Source organism: Archocentrus centrarchus, chromosome 17 (genome assembly GCF_007364275.1).
Source record: "Archocentrus centrarchus isolate MPI-CPG fArcCen1 chromosome 17, fArcCen1, whole genome shotgun sequence".
NCBI classification, from domain to species: domain Eukaryota; kingdom Metazoa; phylum Chordata; class Actinopteri; order Cichliformes; family Cichlidae; genus Archocentrus; species Archocentrus centrarchus.
This window is the reverse complement of record NC_044362.1, coordinates 28757281-28768805: the sequence shown is the minus strand read 5'-3', so window position 1 is coordinate 28768805 and position 11525 is coordinate 28757281. Positions and strand designations below refer to the sequence as shown.

Genomic DNA, 11525 nt, shown 5'->3' with positions numbered 1-11525 from the left:
GTGATTCTAAATTCACCTAACCCCATGAATGGTTGTCTCTCTCTCTCTCTCTCTCTGTTAGCCCTGTGAGAGGCCCACCAGGCAATTAGGACCTCTTATCAACTGCTGAGTTGTATATTTGCACGTTTCAATAAATACCTGCATGTATTTTCCATTTTCTTAGTGTAATATGAAGAAATGAGGGCCAGCTCGAGACTTTTGCACAGTACTGTAAATCACAGAGACTTTTTTTTTTTTCCCCTTTTATAATGTTTCCAGGCTCATTTTAGCTTGACATGTCTAAAAACACAATTTGGCTTCAAAGGTGTTCCAGTCTAACTTATTTGTCTGGTGTTGACCATGTAATCAGTGTTATTGAGGACATAACAGGACAAAGACCACTTATTTTCTTTAAACTGTGCTGGAAATACATCATTTCTGTGCTGTCACTGGGGAGTCAAAACAAGCAGCCTTTAGATCTGAAAAATGAAGCCAATGCTGAAGCGCCTTAAACCTGCATTCTTTCTAATCACCAGCAAGGGCCAGCTCCTCTGAGGAAAGACAGGTCTGATTGTTGTACATGCTGTCAAACTCGTTTTAGTTCATGGGCCACATCCAGCCTAATTTACTCTCCAGGGAGCTGGACTAGTAGAATCCAACTGTCCACGCAGGGTCTGGAGCCTGTCCCAGCTGTCATAGATGGAGAACCAGCAAAAGGTAAAAATAACAAATAATAATAATATTTAAAAAAAGAAGAAAGAATAACAGTTTACCGTTATTATGTGAACATTAAAATTTACAGATCACAGTGAAGGTGTAAAAGATTAGTTTTTGTCAATAAAAACACTAGTTTTTGACCTCTTTAACAATCAAACAACATCTCTGACTGAATCCAGCAGGATGAGCCAGACCCAGAATGGTTAAGGCCCTAAGTCTCTGTGTTTGGCACCCCTGATATAGAAGATTTTTCCTCCATCTTCTATCTGCCTGATTAGTTACACCTCAAAATGAATGACTTGTACCCCCGACTGGGCGTACACACTAGGACGGATCAGTTTGTTCTCGTGGTGCCAATGTTGCAGCCGGATAGATGTGTTTGATAGCTGGTTCCAATGAGACAGGTCAATATTATAAAATACTTTTTTCTTTTTGTATCTGCATGCTCTTAATTTATCAATACTTTGATTTTATATACTATTCTGTGATCATCTACCAGTGGGTGCTCTGCAAGGTCATGATTACGAGCTGTTTATACTTCATCTATGGGGGCCAAAATGTCCAGCAGTAAACAAGTGTTTAACTCACTCAAATGGTCTTTTTGTTACATTCCAGCATTTCTGTCCTTTCTTCACCTGTGAAACATCTGAACTGGCAGAGGAGAAAAATGGGAGAGGAAGCAACAGCTGCTGAAATGATGACTTAAGCAGTGACAGCTTAATGTGGCCTGTAAAAGCCCTTAATTCCCACCTCTAATTAGTAGAACTCCTAAACCATCAGTTGTGTTTTTAATTTTATGTCAAATATTACTGTGTACTTTCTCTTGTATTAATCTGTTTGCTTTACATATTTCACGTTTGTTTGGTCACTTTTGCTGCCACCTTTTGATCTTGATCATCAGTGTATCTGTCTAGATTTAATAGTAAACATGGCAAATGTAATTCTCCCAACCCATGATCCATAATGGATTCATTTCCACCTCCTATTTTAGAAATGGGTATTGAAATATAATTTTTATATATACATATAAAGAACAACTTTATTGTTTGACCGATGCATTCAGACTTGTGGCCATCATCGGGGTCATCATGAAAGTTACAAGACAAAACAATCAGCTGATAAAATGAGACGATCCCTGTGTGACAAGATACAGTGCAAAACAGGTTGATCATCTTAAACTGCAACAACATACAGCACCTCTTTTAAACACTGAAGGTAAAAGCATTTCTAAAGGATACACCTGTACATCCTTGGTCACAGCTCCTGCAGCAAGCCTCCTCTGTTCTCCAGAGATACTTCAGTGTATTCAGGCTGTTATCCTCCAACATGACATACTGAGATTGATTTTTGCATCACGGACAAGCGGACAGAGGTCACAGGAGGCAAAGAGGTACAAATTACAGGACTAGATTCAGTCATTAGTCTCTATTATTGAAGTGAAAGTGTTCATTCTCATATCCCTTCAATATAGCACAGATGTAAGTCAGGTGGTTTTTGCATTGGTGCCGTTATTTTGTATGATGGTTATATTATTCTATAAAACTCAATTAGTGAACAGTTTTGGGGGAAAAAGAACAACAATGCAGTTAGTGGTCTGTCTTGTTTTTGTATTTGCATTTTATGTAATATTCAGCAAGTCAAGTCACTTTTATTTATACAGCACATTTAAAACAACAGGCATTGGCACAAAATGGTTTCCCATTAAAGAAAATGTAGTAACATTTGCCTCGGCGGGTTTCTAAAAAATTACAAAACACAAAAACCCACATAAGATTAAAATGATTATAAGCCAAGCCAAGCAAAAAAAAAAAAAAAAATGGCTTAAATAAATTGGAAATGTATAGATGCCTGGAATAAAATTATGAAAGATTCAAATAAATAAGAATAAATACACTGTGATGGATTAATGGATGGATACACTGCTCAATTAAAAAGAATGAAGGGATCACTCAGTCATCACAGTGTAGCACAAAGTCAGTAAACCTCAGGTATATCAACCTGTGCAGTTAAGAAGCACAAACCACTGTGAATTCATTGACCTGCTTTGCTGCAAATGAAACTGACAACAGGTGCACTGGAGAGGCAACAAGACAACCCTTAAAAAGTGAATGGTTTTTCCCTCCACACTGATTTTTTTTTTCTCTAGTTTTGCTTCATGCTACACTGTTATAATAACAAGAAGCCCTCATAGAGTGCAAACCTCCACCAAGGCAGCTCACTCTCTGGGGAGTATTTACTTTTTAGGGAATAATATTGTATTTTGTATATATTCATTTTTGTTTTCTTTGTTCTTTTTAAACACACTTTAAGAGTTTAATGCAGTAAAAATCAGATAAGGGTTTGATTACACAACTATTGTGTAGGAGTAGGTAATGGATGATAGGTATTGATTTGTAAATAATTGAACATGAATAACTTGAGCTTATTACCTCCTCCAAGGAGGTTGCTTTTGTAGCATTTGTGTCGAAGCATCACATACAAAAATGACCAAAGATTGAAAATCAGTATTTATGACCATTCTTCAGCTTTATTTTTCCACTCTTATAATTCCATCAGTTTTGAGACGCCCAACACTGTTGGCTGAACTGCAGCGTAACAGAGCCTCCACCATGTTTCACGTATGGCTGTAGACACTCACTGAACCTCCATTCTGCCAATCTGAACCAAAAACATCAAATTTCATCACTCCATTAGACCCATAACCACTGATTTTCAGTCATTCTTGTGTGATTTGGCATACCTCAGCCTTTTCTTGTTTCTTTAATAATGGCTTCTTGACAGCCGCCCATCCTGTCCTCCACTAGTCCTGTGTCCTCAAATTCTTTAAGGCCACACTGCAGACCACGCTGTGACGCGTTTTGTTTTTGGATTAGGCCACCTTATTGTTATTCATAGATGCATAACAGACTTATCATAATGTAGTTCTTGTTGCTTTTATCTGCAGTTGATGAAAAATTTATATGTTCATATGTACAGGACAATTTACCGTTTTGCAAAAAAACAAATTTTGAATTTTATCATTTGTAAACGAGTCCCTGGTTTGGTGGTCATGTAATGAGATTAAGATATAACACTTAAAACTAGTGCAAAGCACCAACAGGTGAAGACTTTGAGCTTGAGATGAACAGAGGAGGAAGAAGACAAATTCCGGGTTGGAGATAAGGGGTGGGCCCAGTGAAACTATATTCTGGTTGTTGCAGGAAATGTGGTGGATTTGGGGGAATGTGTGCAGATTTTCAGGCCTGTGATGGTTCTACGTTTTCTGACAGGACAAACACATTTCAGCTTCTAAATGTTTATTGAGTTGGACATGTAGCCACAGCTTATAACAGTAAAAAATAAAATGTCATTTTGAATGTCCATGTGAAGTGTACTGCTCTGATTTGTTTCAGAGGATTTCAGTTGCACCAGAGTGTCATTAAAGGAAGTCTGCAGCAGTGTTTGTCCTCAGTGCCAGTGAATGGATCCAACACCATCATCCATCATTTCTTCTGGAAAAATCCCTTAATGGAAGCTTGTTTAGTTCCTTTATTTGCATTTCCTGACGCCTTCTTTTGATTTTTCTTCTCATCCTCTTTGTTACTTGATGATAGTTTTGCTTTAATGGGATCTCTTGGAGCTTGTTTGGTGACTTTAAAATCATCTTCGGATTCAGAGTAAGATTCGCTCACATAGCCTTTTTCTGTCACTGTGGATGAGAAACTACAGTTACAAATTCATAGAAAAACAATCAAGCTAATCAATCTACTGTGGCCAAGAGGATATTACAAGATTCAGCCCAATTAGCTTCGGTTTTTCTCGGCAAAAAGATTGATAAAACAACAGCAGGAGAAATGATGCTGCTGTAGTTTAAGGTGGAGCTGGAACCGCTCCACACAAATGATAGAGAGCAAAGAAAGTTAATGAAAAGAAAAGTGCACTTTTAGATACAAAGTACATCAAAACTGTAATACCTCAAATGAATACATTAATCATATGGATTCCTTGGACGCTGACCTCATTATTTAAAACTAGCCACATATAGTGTAGCAGAATATACAGAAAAGGAAATTTTGAAAAAAGGAAAACATATTAGATACACTATAAATATTTGATATATAGATATATCTATTATATATCTGCACTGGTAGGATTTTCGCTCCTGTATGTTTTTCATACCCATGCAGCCATCGTCGTCCAGAAAAATCTGAGACTTCAGGACTCGTCTTCTCTTCCTTATTTTCATTTCAGAGCTGCCCGGCTGCAGAATACAAAAACACACAATGATGAGCGAAAGACATCAAAATCGAATGAAACACTACTGAAGTTTCCAGTTATATCATATCATAACTCAAACACTTACATGAGAATGTTTAACAGGTTCAACCTCCTTTTTGGGACTCGGTGCCGATGGTTCCCTTGTTTCCACTGGCTGTGGAGAGTCTGGAATAACTGGAAGGAGAAAAATAGATTATCTAATCAATTTTAAGATGTCTTCTTTCATAATTACTTCTTTTTCCCCCAAAGACTCAAATAAACTGGAGTTTATTCTCAAACTATTTGTGCCAAATAATCTGATTAATTACAAAGTTCATACCGGAATTATTTTCAGTGTGACTACAGCTGCATAACTAGCTTAAAAATGTGCTAATAAAAATGTATATTTCTATCATCAATCCCATTTTATCATTGTAGGTCAATTTTAAATTTAACAGCTTATAACAGTTTTCAAATAAAAAAATAAAAGTGTAACCATCTTCATCGCTGCTGTCTGGCTCTGGTTTCTTAATCCTCTTCCTCTTTTTCTTCTCCATCTTCTCCTCCTCACTGTCAGAATCTTCTATCCGCTTAGTTTTGCTGTTTAAGGGGAAAAACGTTATTAAATTAAAGGATTTAAAATCTGTTTAAAGCAAGAAATCGACTCGTTACATTTCAGAGTCACATTTATAGACGGGGAAGTCAGAGTTGAGGAAAGCTGGTTCTTTTTTTTCCAGTTATAGAGAGGAACATTTCATCTCATTTGTTTCACATTCCCCACATGAACACAAGCACACACACACACACACACACCTTCTGGAGTCTTTCTGTGTGTCTTTTTGTGGCTCGACTGCAGCAACAGTTTCAAGCTTTTCCTCTGGTTGTGAACTTTCATGCTGTTGCTCGGCTCTGGAGGATGACTGAGCCGCGTTCTCCTCCTTCTTCACAGTTTTGTCAGGTTTCTCTGAAGTAGCGAAAAAGAATAATTAGTTGGTAACCATACTCATATCGGCCACACTTAACTATTAACAGACAAGAATGGGACAACATTCCTCTCCCAAAAAGTCCAGCAACTGGTCTCTTCAGTCCCCAAACGTTTAGACTTTTGTTAAAAGAAGGGAAGCTGCACAGCTCTAAAAAACATTTGATATCTTTTTTTTTTGTTCTACTCTGAATAAAATATGGGTTTATAAGGTTTGCAAATCATTCCATTTTGTTTTTAATTTCCATTTTACACAGCGTCCCAACTTTTTCCGGAATTGGGTTTGTGTTATAACACTATTCATTTTTACACCTCACCGAAAGCAGTGGAATCCAGCAAGTCTTATTGTGATTGACAACAAGGTTGAAGGAAGCATGCAATTGTTGGATACCTGTCTGTCTACTTAAGGTCTGTCTTTGATATATAGCAACAACAAGTTGCTACTGTAGCTTTACCGAGTCTGTCAAATGATGCAGGTAGGAAAATTACATCATTCTCATTTTCCAGCTCCAGATTACCACAGTGGTAGGGCTGCTCACTGACAGTGATGAGACCACATACAGAGAGGAGTTTCAGAGACTGACTGACTGGTGTGCAGATAACAACCTGACACTGAACACTAAAAAGACAAAAGAACGGATCAACTTCAGGAAACAGCAGGAGGAACATCGGCCACTTCTCATAAACAGGGACAGAGTGGAGTGAGTCTCCAGCTTCAGGGGCACACATATTTTTGGAAGACCTCACATGGACTATAAACACAAACTCACTGGTCAAGAGAGCACAACAGTGACTTCACTTCCTGAGAACACTCAGAAAACTTGCTCTGTTACAACATCCCACGGTCACCTTTTACCGATGTACCATTGAGTGTCCTGATCTATGGGATCCTCTCATTGTACAGCAGCAGCTCAGCAGCAAACAAGAAGGCAACACAAAGAGCCATGAAGACTGCAGAATGCATCAACAACACACATCTGCCCACCCTGAAAGACATTTACACCTCCCGAAGGCATCAAGAATCTGCAGACTCTCACCATCCAGGAGACACAAAAACAATCAGAGCACGAACCACAAGACACACAGCTGCTATCCCAAGGTCATCACCATACTGAAATCTAATGCCACAAGTGTGAAATAATTAGTGTGTCTGTTTAGGTGTGCGTGGGGTTGTATTTATATTTGATAGTAGATTTTGTATTTATTGTAATATTTATTTTGTGCATCTGACTCTTGTTGTTTATGCAATGACAATAAAGGAATCTTGAATCTAAATAGCAGTAATCTGAATGCAATATATGAAATGTAATCTCCATTTTAAGAAAGAACACCACACATTCTGGCACATATTACTCACTTGATGTTTGAGTCCCAAAGAAGTTTGCCATTGGATTGCCTTTTGTGACTGGTTTGCTTTTGGTAGCATTGACCTAAAATAGGAAAAACACACTTATAAACGTATAGAGCAACCACTCGACTACCCTGGAAAACAATTACTACAGCGAATGGACATAAAGCAATACCACATGTGCATCCTCTTTCTGTTCAGACTTCATCTCAAGCTCTTTGCTGCTATCCTGATTCTTAGGAGTAGGTTTATTTGCAAACATTCCCATGATGCCTTTCTGTGGCTTGGTGGATGATTTTGAAACCGGGCTGGGGTCGCCATTCATGCCAGACTTTTTGTTTTCGGGCTCTGGCGCAGGAGCTTGCTGCATTTCCCTCGCCTGCTGCAGCTCCACAGAAGACATGGGCACTGCGCTGGGACAGTGGATTGCACTGTATCTAAAAACCAAAGGAAAATAAATATTAGAAAATATAAAACAACATTAAACATTAATTATGTTTTGTTCTTAATTGTAGCCAAAGCGTCCTCTAGGTTCATTTAAGGGTTGGAAAGATTTTCCAGCCTTTCACCATCAGTGTAAAAATCCAGATTACTGGTCAGAGCAAAGCAAACACCACCACGATCAGCGTACCTGCTGCAGTTTTTAAGATGATCTTTCACAGCATCGTAGTCCACAGTGTAAAGGGGGCCACTGTCTTTAAGTAAAGCTTTCTGGACACTGTAGACGTGCACGCTGACTACCAAGCTCATCTTGGCTTTAAAATCTGCAGAAGAAAGCAGGTAAGGTCACACCTTGATGTTTCATTTCTGAAAAATATGCATCATTAAATAAAAGAAAATATAAAGAAAGACAACACTCTGATTCCAAGACATAAAAGTGTACTGTTTAATGATGGTGACTGATTATACACTGAAGATAAAAGTTTGCACACAAGAGAGAAGAACCAACAACTAGCCAACCCTGCTGTTACAGAGTAAAAACCACATGATGCCCTATGAATTAATATTTACGCACCTTCCAGCTGTTCCTCTCTCACAACTGACACCTTGTGACTCTGAAAAGCAAACACAGTGTTAAAAAAACAAAACACAACTAAAAACTAACTTTGTGCATGTAGAAAAACTTAGGTATAAAAGCCAGAACTGCTCTCACCGTTTGACCGTTGTCCACAAATTTCCCCGACACAAGATAAGTGGCATGCAGCTGAGCTGAACTCTCCTTCCTCTTCTGATCCAGGTAATGGTAGAGCATCCTGAACACAAGACACAACTTAAACATCTGTAGACTTTACTTGTGCCACTTAGATAAATTTGTATTCATAGCACTGTCATCTATTGACACAAAGTTCACATTTTTTTAAATTTATGAAACCATGCGGTGCCTCCTTTCATGTGCCTACACACATGCAAATATGTGCGTGTCCTCATCTCACTACCACAACAAAAACAGTCTAATTCTGTGCAAAAAAAAAACAAAGTGATGTTACACTGTACTCCATATTACTGTCAAACTCAGTGCTGCAAATATTTGGCAGTTTATCAACCTGCAGAAAATGAATTGGCATCTATTTTAGAATGCTGAACTTTTCCACGTGTTCCAACTTCTAAAAAACAAATCTGGATGTGATGCTTTTCTTTGACACTCAATACTGTAAACTAAAGAAATTTAGGATTGGGATTGTTGCATCAACAAAACAAGACATTTTGAAGAAGTTTTAAGAAAATTTTATATATTTATTTATATATATTTAAGATGTCCTATCACATTATAGGCCAAATCATTAGACATACACCAACTGTCAAATTCTGGGTCAACAGCCAGTGTAATTTTTTTTGTCTTTCCATTTGCTGTGTTTTTGTAGTCACTTATTATACTTTTTGTGTTAGAGAAGCACAGAAATCAATCTTTTTTTAACATTTAGCCAATACATGTATAAACTACACATTGACCACTGACATCAGTAGATGTCACCCTATCGACTAATAGGCCAGTACTGCAGATACTGATGTTCTGGTGCTAAATAGATTAAGCTGTTGGCTCTTAAGGGGTTACAGAAAGGCATTTACAACAAGTTCTAAAGTACCAGTTCACCATGTATTGAATCTGGTCACCTTGAAACACCAGGCACAAAAGAAATTTGCACTTATGATTTTTGTGCTTTTGATATTAAACACTAAAACTTCTGCAAAGTTTTTTTTTGTACATTTCTTTTGTAGAAAGCACTCTACATTAATGTACACACAAAAATAACTCAGCTAATGTCTGTGCCACACAATTTGCAGTAACTGAAACCAGTAAAAACAAGACAGTCTCACACTTGTAAAGCCAAGTCTGGCCATCTGCATATTTTCATGCCAAAGGCTTGAAGAGCTGCAGGGCCACTTACTGTTTTGCTGTATTGACATGAACTCCAAGAGTGAGACTCAGCCATTTATAGGTCACCTGGTAAACAGAAAGCACATCACAACACTGGCGTTTACACAGGTATGAGCCAACAGTAACGGAGAATACATGACAGACAGAAAACACAAAATGTTGTCATTTCTTTAAGGTAGTGGGCCGTTCTTTGACACCTTTGTTTTTGTATTAAGTTACATGACCCGGAAACTATCAAATACTGAACAGATATTAACAAATGTTGACTCGTGTTTCCAGCAGTGTTTGTCTAGTTGGCGGTTCCCAGCTTTAACTGAAACTCGTCAACTGAAAATAAGCTTTTGTTACATTTACGTGCCATTTACTACATCATAGCACCGCCGAATTAACAAGGAGACCCCCAAACATCCTGACAATTGATAAAAATACAACTATACACACATATGTTGTCGTGAAAGCCAGGCGAAGTTAAAACGGGAATTTTTTTAAACAGAATTCAGCAGGCAATCATGTCGAGGCAGAGCTAACTAGCTTTCTAACTCAGCCAGAAAACCTCATCACAAAAGGAAATGCCACGAATTTAAAGCGCACTTACTATTTTATCATGATCATTGACATACTCGTCAATATTATCCAAATAAAGCTCGTCCATTTCGTTTCACTCTCCTTGAATGTAGACGACTCGCTGAACCGATTTAACTGCGCGGGAAGGCAGTTTATTTACTTCCTGTTGCAGGTCACGTGCCCGCTCGTCCTTCGTGCGAGGCTGTAGACTGCCCTCTGCAGGCCAGACGGGGCTTCGGCTGTGAGGCGCAGCTCGAATGAAATGAAAGGCATCAATAAAAAGAGAAAACGGGAGGCTTTTGATTTTAATCCAAGGAGGCCACTGCTGCTATATTCCAGTCACATTATTACTATTTGGAGCTTTTTGTGCCCCAAAAATTGAATTGAAATTTGAATTGAATGCAGTGGTGCTCAGAGATGAGTGGTTCATTACTGCACCTACGTATGTGGAAAACAATAATGATGATGGGTCTCCAGGGGGCCCTTTAATGCTATCTCTTATTATAGTAGCCTAACAATGTACTTCAGTTTTACTTTGCCGTCCATGCAGGAGGCAAAAGGAACAATTTGGAGAAAATGAAGCAAACTCTTCAACCTCCACCATATCAGAAAGCAATAACTACAACAGTAGCCCTGGGATCATTCATAAGAGAAGTCCATTCCTTCCTCCTGGGGGGGTCTGCATGCCATTTCTAACCTAAGCGATAATGTAAACTCTTCTGAAAATGAATGCAGAAGCAAAAAGGTCTGTCCAGCTTGTCCTCAGCTTTGATGACTCCGAGGCAACTTTCTCAGCTCACAGGGAAAAAAGGTGCAGTACTCAAAACACATGATTACATAAAGTAATTAAATTATAGAACCCAATTGTACAAATGAAGATCAGTTTACTCATCACAGCTAAATAAAAATAGATGCAGCATTGGTGTGCTTCATTTCTGTTGCATCAATCCTGGTAGAGTAGGTTCCAAAACTTCAAAGTTATTTATTGCTTTAATTTAAAACTAAACTTACCGACTCTTCCCGGTTCATGGGGGAAAAGAGACTTTTTGTCTCATATACTATGGAGCAAGATTAGGTTTAACTTTGAGGAGCTGTTGGGTTGAATTTGGCTTTTTTCTCACAGGGAAAACTAATCTTTAAAAATAGTTTGGGCCTAAGGGGTTCAGATGAAGAAGTGTTAATTTAGGGGAGAGGCAGTTTCTTGCTGAAGACTTCAACGTTGGTGTCACACCAGGAAAGATCAAGACGATCAAGACTCATCTGTGATAGATAAGAAACAGCATTGCTCTAACCACAGGAACAAAAAAGCTAAACAAGTAAAC

At 38.3% G+C, this 11525-nt stretch overlaps 1 protein-coding gene across 1 annotated transcript; it reads right to left on the bottom strand.

Moving 5' to 3' along the window:
* Positions 1-3959: 3959 nt before the first annotated feature.
* pold3 (polymerase (DNA-directed), delta 3, accessory subunit) lies at positions 3960-10385 on the bottom strand. Its single transcript, XM_030752092.1, has 12 exons — positions 10235-10385; positions 9650-9705; positions 8416-8515; positions 8278-8317; positions 7894-8026; positions 7438-7699; positions 7272-7344; positions 5746-5896; positions 5429-5532; positions 5039-5127; positions 4855-4936; positions 3960-4384 (listed from the first exon to the last, which is right to left on the bottom strand). The coding sequence occupies exons 1-12, from the start codon at positions 10289-10291 to the stop codon at positions 4179-4181; spliced, it is 1353 nt and encodes a 450-aa protein (XP_030607952.1). The 5' UTR covers positions 10292-10385; the 3' UTR covers positions 3960-4178.
* Positions 10386-11525: the final 1140 nt, after the last annotated feature.